This window comes from Mizuhopecten yessoensis, unplaced genomic scaffold, assembly GCF_002113885.1.
Source record: "Mizuhopecten yessoensis strain PY_sf001 unplaced genomic scaffold, ASM211388v2 scaffold2421, whole genome shotgun sequence".
Taxonomy (NCBI): Eukaryota; Metazoa; Mollusca; class Bivalvia; order Pectinida; family Pectinidae; genus Mizuhopecten; species Mizuhopecten yessoensis.
This window is the reverse complement of record NW_018404538.1, coordinates 225,596-237,101: the sequence shown is the minus strand read 5'-3', so window position 1 is coordinate 237,101 and position 11,506 is coordinate 225,596. Positions and strand designations below refer to the sequence as shown.

At 37.6% G+C, this 11,506-nt stretch overlaps 2 protein-coding genes across 2 annotated transcripts; both read left to right on the top strand.

Annotated features, from left to right (window-relative positions):
• The first annotated feature begins 505 nt into the window (after positions 1 to 505).
• On the top strand, positions 506 to 1,589 carry LOC110445928 (putative uncharacterized protein DDB_G0271606). The gene has a single exon (XM_021490808.1). The coding sequence runs from the start codon at positions 506 to 508 to the stop codon at positions 1,493 to 1,495; it is 990 nt and encodes a 329-aa protein (XP_021346483.1). The 3' UTR covers positions 1,496 to 1,589.
• Positions 1,590 to 2,109: 520 nt separating this feature from the next.
• Positions 2,110 to 9,874, top strand: LOC110445931. The gene is made up of 2 exons (XM_021490821.1): positions 2,110 to 6,370; positions 6,619 to 9,874. The coding sequence occupies exons 1-2, from the start codon at positions 4,297 to 4,299 to the stop codon at positions 8,799 to 8,801; spliced, it is 4,257 nt and encodes a 1,418-aa protein (XP_021346496.1). The 5' UTR covers positions 2,110 to 4,296; the 3' UTR covers positions 8,802 to 9,874.
• Positions 9,875 to 11,506: the final 1,632 nt, after the last annotated feature.

Sequence of the window (11,506 nt, the reverse complement as noted above, 5' to 3'; positions counted from 1 at the left end):
TATATTGTTTATGCTGGGTCCCTGCTGCTCGAGTTATTCCTAATTAGACATCGACCCCTCACTGCCAAGCAAGAGTAGCTCTACTTAGTTAATTCTCCCCAGTTTTAACTTAGCTAATTTTCCCCATTTTTGTTTATTATTTTTCTACATTAGGATTTTTATTGTACTGTAATTAAACCCAAAGTGTGGTTTAATTCGCGATTTATATTTCATATCAATAACAAAAATTTCCTATGTATGTTTCTATTATTATTTGTTTCTACATTAGATGTTCATTGTATTGTAAATTAAATCCAATGCGTGGTTTAATTCATGATTGATAATGTATATCAATAACAAGAATTTCTATGTATTATTGTCTGTATGTAACCACTTGAAGCTGCGACCAGAATAAAGACACATCAAATTTATCAGGCTGTCTCCATTGTAATTTTACAGGTACCAACAACACAACAACACAACAAAAGCGTTGTAATAAATTGGTGGAGAGTCCCCAAGATCCTCGATGACAGGAAAAAACAAAGTGACAGTGCCAATAAACTACACCGCCAAGACTCGTGCAGCAACTAGGGACCTACCTAAACAACAACAACAACAACAACAACCAGAACAACAACAGCAGCCAGAACAACAACAGCAGCCAGAACAACAACTGGAACAACAACAACAACCCGAACAACAACAGCAACCGGAACAACAACCAGAACAGCAACAGGAACAACAACCGGAACCACCACAGCAACCAGAACAGCAACCGGAACAACAACAGCAACCGGAACAACAACAGCAACCAGAACAACAACAACAACCAGGACTACCACAACAACCGGAACCACCACATCAGCCTGAACAGACACCACCACCACCACCCCAGCAACAGGAACAGCTACCAGAACAACAGCAAACACATTTAGACCAGATAAGACAGCTTGAGCACGAGGTGTTACTCCTGACACAACAAATACATAATCAAACAATAGAAGACAATATAGAATTACCTCCACCACCACCACCACAGGACAATCTACAAGATATCCATTCAGAAATGGCGACCGGTGGAATAAACTTAAAAAAATATAATGTAACAGATTCACCTGTGCTATGGCTGGCCAACCTACAAGCCTGGCAAAAGTTCCACAATGTAACAAATGACAGGACACTGGCAGCAATGTCATTCAACATGGATGGTGCTGCAGCGCTTTGGCTGCAAGGAATACCAGAGCATGAAAAATTAGACCTGACCAAATTCAAAGAATCATTCTTAAACCCATTTGGACAAAAATCGACAGACAATAAGTTTTTTTCATTGAAACAAGAAAGTGACGAGAGTGTGGAAAAGTTTCTAGAAAGGGCTGAAAAATTGGCTTTAGGACACACCATAGCAGAGAGCTACAAAGTCCAGGTAGCATTAAATGGATTCAACCCAAATTCCGTTCCAAAGTGCTGGGAAAGGAACCAAAATCCTTTCTGGACCTTCATCATGCTGTCGACTTAGCGAAGGAAGAGATCTCATGCACCACAGATCCAGACAGTGTCAGTATGATTTCAATGACCAAGTTTTGCGACGAACTGGTTTCAAAATTGCAAACCCAAATTGTAAGCCAGATAGAGGGTGTTAAAGAAGAGGTGTCAGTCATTGCGGCGAAACAACTCCACAACAACAACTCAAAGCAACAAACTTCTGCTCAACATCGTCAACGGCAATCTTTTGAGCCTCAGCAGCAGTACCAGCAATCATTCCAGCCTCAGCCAACATACCAGTCCCAGCAACAGTACCAACCTCAGCAACCATTTCAGCCTCAGCCATCATTCCAGCCTCACCAACAGTATCAGCCTCAGCAACCATTCCAGCATCAGCAACTATTCCAACACCAACCACAGCAACAGCAATTCCAGAACAGAAGGCCATGCCAGGGATGTGGTAAGTCATGCCAAGGGCGTTTTTTATGTCCTGCTTATAATACACAATGTTCATTTTGTAAACTTTGGCATCATAATTCTGATGCATGCCGCAGAAAGAAATTTAACCAACCTCCCTCCAATAACACCAACCAACACCAATCTTCTACTGCCCCTGCACAATACCCTCATAGACACTAGGGATACGCGCCTATCCCTGGCAGCATGGATAGGCAACACCAGACTAGTGCAGTACCACCCATCACAGGACCCAAGATTAACGCTACATTCTCCAAACCCCAGCCACCCATCCATTCTCTCCAACCCAACTCACCCGACAAACCAGTAGAGATAGTTAATCTTGTAACTCCCGTAGATAGAAACACTGTTAGTGTAGAGATTTATGAATCACCAGTAAAAGCGCTGGTTGATACTGGAGCTACAATCTCCTGTGTTACATTATCTTTGTTGACTAAACTAAAGGTAGACACATGTACACAAATTAAACAGTGTTCAGCTGTAACCGCAGTGGTTGCAGGAGGCGAGTCACATCGCAGTCTGGGTAAAATAACCATTCCTGTCACGATTGGAGATTGTGTTTTCACTGCTGACTTTCATGTTTTTGAAAACTTTCATATTCCATTAATTTTAGGCCTAGACTTTTTAAATACACATGAGGCAGTCATTGACATTAAAAAGAAAACTTTGTTTTTGAAAGAACTTGATACAAACAAAATCCTGTCTATCCACACAGAAGTATCTTTGGCTAGGAACACTACACGAAACATTCTACCCCCATTGTCAGTTAACAATATACAAGTCAAAGTATTAGACCTACCACCAAAATCTCAAATACTTTTTGAACCACTACCTAAATTACCTTCATTAGGACTTGTAGGAGCCAAATGTGTTTCCATCATCCAACCAGACCAAACATGTGTTATTCAAGTCATGAATCCATCAGAAAAACAAGTTGTACTCTTTCCTGGCAAAGTGATAGGTTTGGTATCAATCATTGATAAATACACTGTCATGTCTCTCGACACGTCCCTTGATACAAAACCTTCATCATCACTGTCCTCAGGTACAATAACATCTGATCATGATCACATCTCTTTTGACCTAGACAAATCAGATCTTTCAGAAAATCAAAAACTACTCCTACAAGGATTTCTTCAACAAAACAGAAATGTTTTTGCCACTGATCTTTCAGAATTAGGTCATACATCTCAGCAAAAACATAAAATTGAAACCAGTGATGCACTTCCCATCAGGCAACGATTTTATCATCAAAACCCTGAGGTCAAGGCTGAAACTGAAAGACAGATAAAAGAAATGCTAGAAAATGACATCATAACAGAATCCACGTCAATGTGGCAGAGCCCCGTTGTAATGGTGAAAAAGAAAGATGGGCAGTTACGTTTTGCTGTAGATTACAGGAAACTCAACGCTGTCACCAAACAATGTACTTTCCCCCTTCCCCGTCTCGAAGATGTATTTGATTCTATTGGAGAATCCAAAGCTCAATACTTTTCAACACTTGACCTCGCCTCTGGTTTCTGGCAAATCCCAATGGACCCTGAAACTGCTCACAAATCAGCATTTGTGACCCCTGCTGGAGTCTATCAGTGGAAAAGAATGCCGTTTGGACTTGTGAATGCCCCGGCAAGTTTCCAATCTCATATGTGCAAAGTTTTGAATGTTTTGAATTGGAAAACCTGTCTTGTGTACATTGATGATATTCTAGTTTTCTCACGTACATTCGAGACTCATTTGAATAACTTACAAGAGATCTTCGATAGGCCAAGGCAGGCACACTTAACACTCAAACCAAGCAAGTGTTCATTTGCTCGACATAAGGTACATTACCTAGGTCATGTGATCTCTAAAGATGGAGTTCAAGTTGATACATCTAAAACAGATGCTGTTGATTCATATCCTGTCCCAAAAACCCAAAAACAGGTAAGATCTTTCTGAGGTCTCTGTAATTACTATAGGAAGTTTGTCAGAAACTATAGCAAGATAGCATCTCCATTAAACAAACTACTCCAAAAGGATGTGAAGTTTGAATGGTCACAGTCCTGTACAGGGTCATTTGACCAGCTCAAACAAGCTTTGACCTCCCCACCAGTACTAGCATACCCAGATCACACTAAACCATTCATTTTGACAACAGATGCATCAGGTGAAGCCATTGAGTATGTATTGGGTCAGTTAGACACAAACAAACGTGAACGTGTTATTGCCTATGGTGGTCGTTCCCTTAACCAACATGAACGGAAATACTCCATTTCCGAAAGAGAAGGCCTTGCAATTGTTGAAGGTATAAAAAAATATCATGTGTACCTAGCATCAACATGTTTTAAAGTATATACTGACCATAGTGCTCTTAAATGGATGAAAGATATAAAGCCAGAGTCCACAGGTAGGTTAGCCAGGTGGTCTGTACTCTTACAAGGCTATGACTTTGAAATCTTGTATAAGGCAGGTAAAACAAATGAAGTGGCTGATGCCCTTTCCAGACGACCATACCCCCCAGTTCAGACTACCACTACAAAAGATGAATTAGAAGAAGTAGACCCCCATCCAGAAGTTTCTTATGTAGGTCCCGAAAAAAAGTCTTCATTTCAACAAGTCACATTTATATACAGTAATCAAACCCCAAGCGCACCTGTAACAGAAGTTTCAGATTCTGTTACTCCGGAACCAGTGGGTAGACTTCAATCTAAATGTCCAGACTTTAGGGATATCTACAATTACTTGGCTACAGGAGATCTACCTACATCAAAGCCACAAGCTGTCAGAATATTATCTCTTTCCAGTCAGTATGTTCTACTAGATGATACCCTATATCACTTGTACATACCCGCCCCTAAGAGAGATACTCAGAAAACTCCTCTTCGTCAACTTGCAGTCCCTAGGTGTCTTAGAGAAGATGTTCTCAGATCTTACCATGACTGTCAAGCTGGCGGCGCACACTTAGGGTTTGATAGGACATACAAAGCCATACAACTGAAGTATTATTGGCCTAAAATGTTTCGGATTACTGAAGACTATATCAGGTCATGTGACACATGTCAACGGATAAAAAAGACTGCAAAAAAGAAGCATGCACCATTAACAACAATGCCTATCTGTGACACATTCTCACGACTACATATGGACATTTTAGGACCTATCACGACAACAAAAGAGGGTTACAAATACATTCTTCTGGTGGTCGACTCTTTCAACAAATGGCCAGAAGCATTTCCTCTTAAAACACAAGATTCTAAAGAAATTGCCAAGGTTTTGTACTCTGAAATATTTGCCAGATATGGTGCCCCAAGTACAATTATCAGTGATAGAGGACAGAATTTCATGAGTAAACTTGTAACCGCTGTATGTGAAATTTTTCAAGTGACTAGACACTTCACAAGTTCCTACCATCCACAAACCAACTCCACATGTGAACGCATGAACAGTACCCTGGCCCAATGCTTGAGAGCATACGTTGATAAAAATCAACTAAACTGGCCACAGTTCTTACCAGGTGTTCTTATGGCTTTCAGAATGTCACCATCTACACAAGCATCCAACCTATCGCCTTATCACATAATGTTTGGCAAAGAAATGAATTTACCCTTCGACACTGCCTTAATCCCAAAAGATGGTTTAAGCAAAGATGCTAAAACACATGTCAACCAGCTCATAGACCACCTCAAATATGTACGACAGACTGCAAATAAAAACATAACTGAGGCCAGAGCCAAACAAAAACAACATTATGACAAAAAGGCGTCAGTTCCCGAATTCCACATCCATGACTTGGTTATGCTTCACTCACCTAAAATACCCCAAGGCTTGTCACCAAAACTACACCATCCTTGGGACGGACCATATTACATTGTCGATATAGGTTCAAACCATACCTACAAGCTTCGACGATGCAATACGCATAAGGAGATCAAATCTCTTATACATGCAAATCGATTGAAACTGTATACAAACCCAGACAACAGGCCTAATTTAAATCCACCAACATGTCCACCCAACATTGCTAATGTCCCAGGTAATCAGCAAGTTCAATTTCAAAAGAGACCAGCCGGACCAACCAACCGCAACCAAAAGACCCAAACCCAACCATCCCCAATCGCTGATAATTCAGCACAGTCCAACCAACCCACCCCATGTGCTGATAGTTCAGCACAGTCCAAGCAACCCACCCCAAACGCTGATAATTCAGACCAATCCATCCCTACCCAACCAATCAAATCAACTCCAAACAACCCTTCCCCTTCTCAGGATGACCAGCAGTCTTATCCAATTGAAAAACTTATCAAGTATAAGTTTCGCAATGGAGTCAAAGAATTTCGTGTGAAATGGCTTGGTCATTCTGTCCGAACCTGGGAGCCTGTAGAAAACCTACCTCCAGCGATGGTTCGCGAATTTCATATCACAAAAACGCAAACAGGGAAAGCTCGTAAAAAGGGTAAGCAATCAAAACTGACATTTTTCTCACGGCAATAAAACATTCACAGGGAAGGTAAACTCATTGGTATCTTTTACTGGTATTTTTTTTTCTCTATTTCTTCCTTTCTACTTTTTCTCTCTAAATGCATTGAATGCTAAGATTTAAAAAGATGTAATTCTGTTTATTTAGTGCTTTGAGGTGATTGCAACATCTCATAACGGCATACAAAATGCTAAATCTTATTCTATCTGTCTGCTTCTTATTAGGTATCTTTGGACTTCCTCCTGTGTGGAGCTTCCTTGCTGTGATGACCCTTCTGATTCTCCCCTTTGCGGCCTGCGATAATGAACCTTCACTAGTTCAAAGACTGAACTATGGAATTTTGTTTGATCCAACTGCAAAATTACATCTTGGCCAAGAATATTGGTCCCACACCTTTGAAATAACACTCCCAGCTAAAATACACCTCCCAGGAAGTCTTCAGTGTAGACGTCAACAATGTGAACCTGCAAACGTTGTGTTGAAAACATTGAATGCTTTAAGAATGCAATGTATGGCTAGTATAAACTCCACAGTCACAAAAATCCATCGCCTGATCCCTCATTCTTACTTTCCAAATACATTAAAATTTGGTTCAAGAAGATCCAAGCGAGGTTTGATGGACTTCATCGGTGATGTCTCTAAATCATTGTTTGGTACAGCAACATCAAGTGATGTTGACAACTTAAAACAACATATGCAAGCAATGAACAATGACAATATTAAACTTGCCAAAGCCATGACTCAGGAAGCCCATCAGTTAACATCATTTGTATCTACTGTCAATGAACGATTTGACAATGTTATCAAGGCAGTACGTGACAATCATGACGAATCTGTTACTTTAGCCCAACAATTTTCTAGTGCTATGGATGGAATGCAACATGAGTATATATTGCTAGAAAATAGGATGTTAAAACAAATCAACTCTAGTGCAGTTTTAGAAAAACATTTAGAACATGTACAGCTAGCAATTCATGATTTTGCTAAAGGCAAGTTGTCCCCCTTTATTTTGTCACCTCAGACTATTATATCTACACTCAAACAAGTCCAGAACATATTATCTACAAGATATCCAGGTACAAACATTATCCATTTTGATCCAATACATTATTACTCATTTGCTAATTTTTTATATGCTAGACACAGTTCTAATTTGTACATCTTGTTGAAGATTCCTATATCATCTTTTGTTCAACCTTTATCACTATACAAAGTTTACTCTTATCCAGTGCCAATTAACACCACATCAACTCATGCCACCCAATTATTAGACACTCCAGATTATTTTGTACATACCAGTGATAATCAGCATTTTTCAGTTCTTTCACATACCCAACTGAGTCAGTGTACAGGACAAGACATTATGTATTGTCCTTTTCATGTAGCTTTAAATTCTGTAGCATCTGGTTCATGTTATTCTTCAATTTTTTATAATCAAAAGTCTCAAGTGAAATCTTTTTGCGATTTCCGTTTTGTACCAAACACACTTAAAACTAGCATTATTGAACTTTCACCTTCAACCTTAATGATGTATCGCACCAAAATGTTAGCATTAGACTGCCGGTCTGGACAGAAAATGATGAAAGGTTGTAATTTTTGTGTAATACGTGTACCATCAAGATGTTCGGTCACTTCAGATAATTTGTATCTCCCACCCAGACTTGGTCCAGGTCAAAATGACACCGGAGAGATCACCATACTACATCCTGTCAATTTGGCATTGATTCAACATTTTTTCAACCCTGAAAATCACGCCTCCATATTTGGAGACACTAATTATGGAAAATCAATTCAAATTAAAATTCCAAATATCGACATTTATAATCACTCTTTTTCTCAAACTTTGGCAAATGACAACCAGTACCATCTCAGTCTTGAACGTATAGCTAAGAAAACAAAACAAGGCGAAAAAGTATTTCAAACATTATCAGAATCTATTATAGATGGTCAGCTAGCATTTACCTCCAGCAATTGGCCAGACACTAGCGGAATTATAGCTTTACTTGCCACAGCTTCGGCATGGTTAGCAATTGCATTATTTATTTGGATATTAAGAAAATTTCGTCGCCTTTCAGCTACTTTATTATTAGCACAAAAATCTTCTGCACTAACCATCCCACCAGATGTACCCAGTTTTCATTATAGTGCACTACCTGACTTAACAACCCTGCCTACCATCACTGACCATGTGTACAACTCGACACTCAGAGGTCGAGTCTTAAGGTCTCTTCATATTGAGTGGGATCAGTTTTCTATAATAAATAATCACACTAAACAAGTAATCTACCCTAACAACACCATTAATATCTCCCTCTTTCAAACCCGGCGCATTGCAAAACTACTGAGGCACCCATATGCTGCCTACTTCATATTAACCCATCAAGGGTACTTCCAAGTTTTGAGTTGAATAAAAACGCCAAGTTTGATTATTGTATGGACATGAATTACCCAGGCATGACTTACTTTGACATTTTATGTATATATTGTATTTAAACATGTTACTTTTCCATTTCTTCAATGTGTAATTGTTGTTTAAGTTGGACATTATAATATGTACAACTGTACCAACCATAAGTCATTTTTCCATGACACTTTGTCTATAAGGCAAATAACTTTGTGATAATTCAAATATGACTTTAAAATAATTCTTTTATTCAACCACCGGCCGGAGTTGTTTAAAATGTATGTGTATATATAGTTAAAAACATGACACTTGTCAACTTATTGACTTTTATATATGTAGATCAATATGTATGAACTTTTGTATGAATTATCTCCCTTTTTCAATAATTCCTACCACTACTTTTAATCTTTGAGGACAAAGATTTCTCCCAACCAGGAGGGATATATCATACTGATATTTTACATTTTTCATAACTTACATAAAAATACATAAACTTGTTTATTGCAATGAAATTTTGGAACTTTTTACTATTTGGATTATTTTCGTAATCTTTTTACTATTTGGAATATTTTCGTAAAACATTTTACAAACAATAATCCCCAAATAATACAATAACCACATACTTAGCCACGTTAATTGAGCTCTAAAACAGTTTGGCAAACAAGATTTACGTTTCCCACATTTAGATTATTTGTTCGGTTCGGCGACTCTGTTAGATTCTCATAATCCCTTTTGTCATTTCAATTAAGAACTCACGTCCGGTCCCGACTCTATCTTTGTCTCTTTGTAAAAGAATTATCGGCCGTGTTAGAGTCAATTAGGACTTGGGTGCTCTTACGTAACCTTACTTCCAGATTGGTGTTTTTCACAAATTTCTTTGTCCGAACCCACGCTAAGATCCGACCAATCAGCAATAAGGTCCGACTGGATATATGTTTTTGTTGAGGCCCCTCAAAGGTAAATTACCTATACTTCATATAGAAAATACTGTAAATAACCCTCCTGGAACCTCACCAACATTGGGGGCATCTGAGTAAGTTACCTGTCGCTTGTACAGCTAACCACTTGAAGCTACGACCAGAATAAAGACACATCAAATTTATCAGGCTGTCTCCATTGTAATTTTACAGGTGAGCAATTCTTTTTACATGTATTTTTATATTTTAATTCTTGTATACTGAATTTATTCATATTCATTTGTATGAAATTATTCTGTGTTTATTAGTGTTATACCCTTTTTATGTTTATAATGCAATATAACATCTTATTCCAAGTAACGTGTGAGACACAGAATTTGTAGTTTTCCCACTTGTAATCTTTTCGACCTTCAGATTTAATTCAAGTACGGTAGAATTCTATTAAGTTTGGATAGGCAAAAATTAGATTTAAGATGCTCCAAAATAATCTAATTTGGAGCATAAACATTATATTTTTCTTTAACAAAGGCTTTACATTTTTGAGGAACGAAGTTTTATAAAGATTTTATATACGCAAGCTAAAAAGAAATCGTTACCTTAAGCTGTAACTTATTATTTGTATTTAACTTATAATTATCAAAGATTTTGGTATTGTTACCGCACTTGTGGGCCAAATTGTTCAGAGCACTAGAATAGAGTTACGTTCCCTTCTGAATTCTTAACCTCCGCTTTGCAAAAGAAAATAAACACGTGTGTGTGCTTTTACCTAACGGACCATCATGATTTTGAAATGTATATTTACCCGTCTCACAATGCTCAAGAAAGAGTAAGTAACTTGTTGATGTTATGCATATGATTTTTATATACTTGTCTCGCCAAATGTTACCTGATATATTATTTCAATACCATGTTTGAGAATTGTGCGGAAAGTATTGTTTGCATTTTATATGACTCAAGAGTTTCTGGAATTATTTACCTCATATGTCCAAACAACTTTTTAATCAACACCATACCCATCGTTAACTTAAATTAGACAAGTTTGTAAGAACAATTTTTAGAACAGAGTTTTTATTTATCATTTCGTAAGTCAGCAATTGTAATCATCCCTCTTGGAACTTTCATTCAGTTAATTTCCATAAACCGGAAGTCCATTCCAAAACCGGAAGTTACCAATGCAGACAAGAAGTGGGCTTTCCCATGTAAACAAATACACGTGTGGTAGGTTCCCTGCTTCTTTGTACACTGTCTAGATTTAAATTGTTTTGAATATTTTATTCTTAACTAGAACCATAATATTCTCTAAATTAAATTCATGTTAATAGCTTTCCTCCCTTATCAAGATTAAATTTGTTTTGTATATTTTTATTTTGCCATACTCGATTAATTGTTAATTATAATGTGTATTGGTTAATTAAGTTTTTCTGCATAAAAAAACTTTAACATATTATTATATTGTTTATGCTGGGTCCCTGCTGCTCGAGTTATTCCTAATTAGACATCGACCCCTCACTGCCAAGCAAGAGTAGCTCTACTTAGTTAATTCTCCCCAGTTTTAACTTAGCTAATTTTCCCCATTTTTGTTTATTATTTTTCTACATTAGGATTTTTATTGTACTGTAATTAAACCCAAAGTGTGGTTTAATTCGCGATTGATATTTCATATCAATAACAAAAATTTCCTATGTATGTTTCTATTATTATTTGTTTCTACATTAGATGTTCATTGTATTGTAAATTAAATCCAATGCGTGGTTTAATTCATGATTGATAATGTATATCAATAACAAGAAT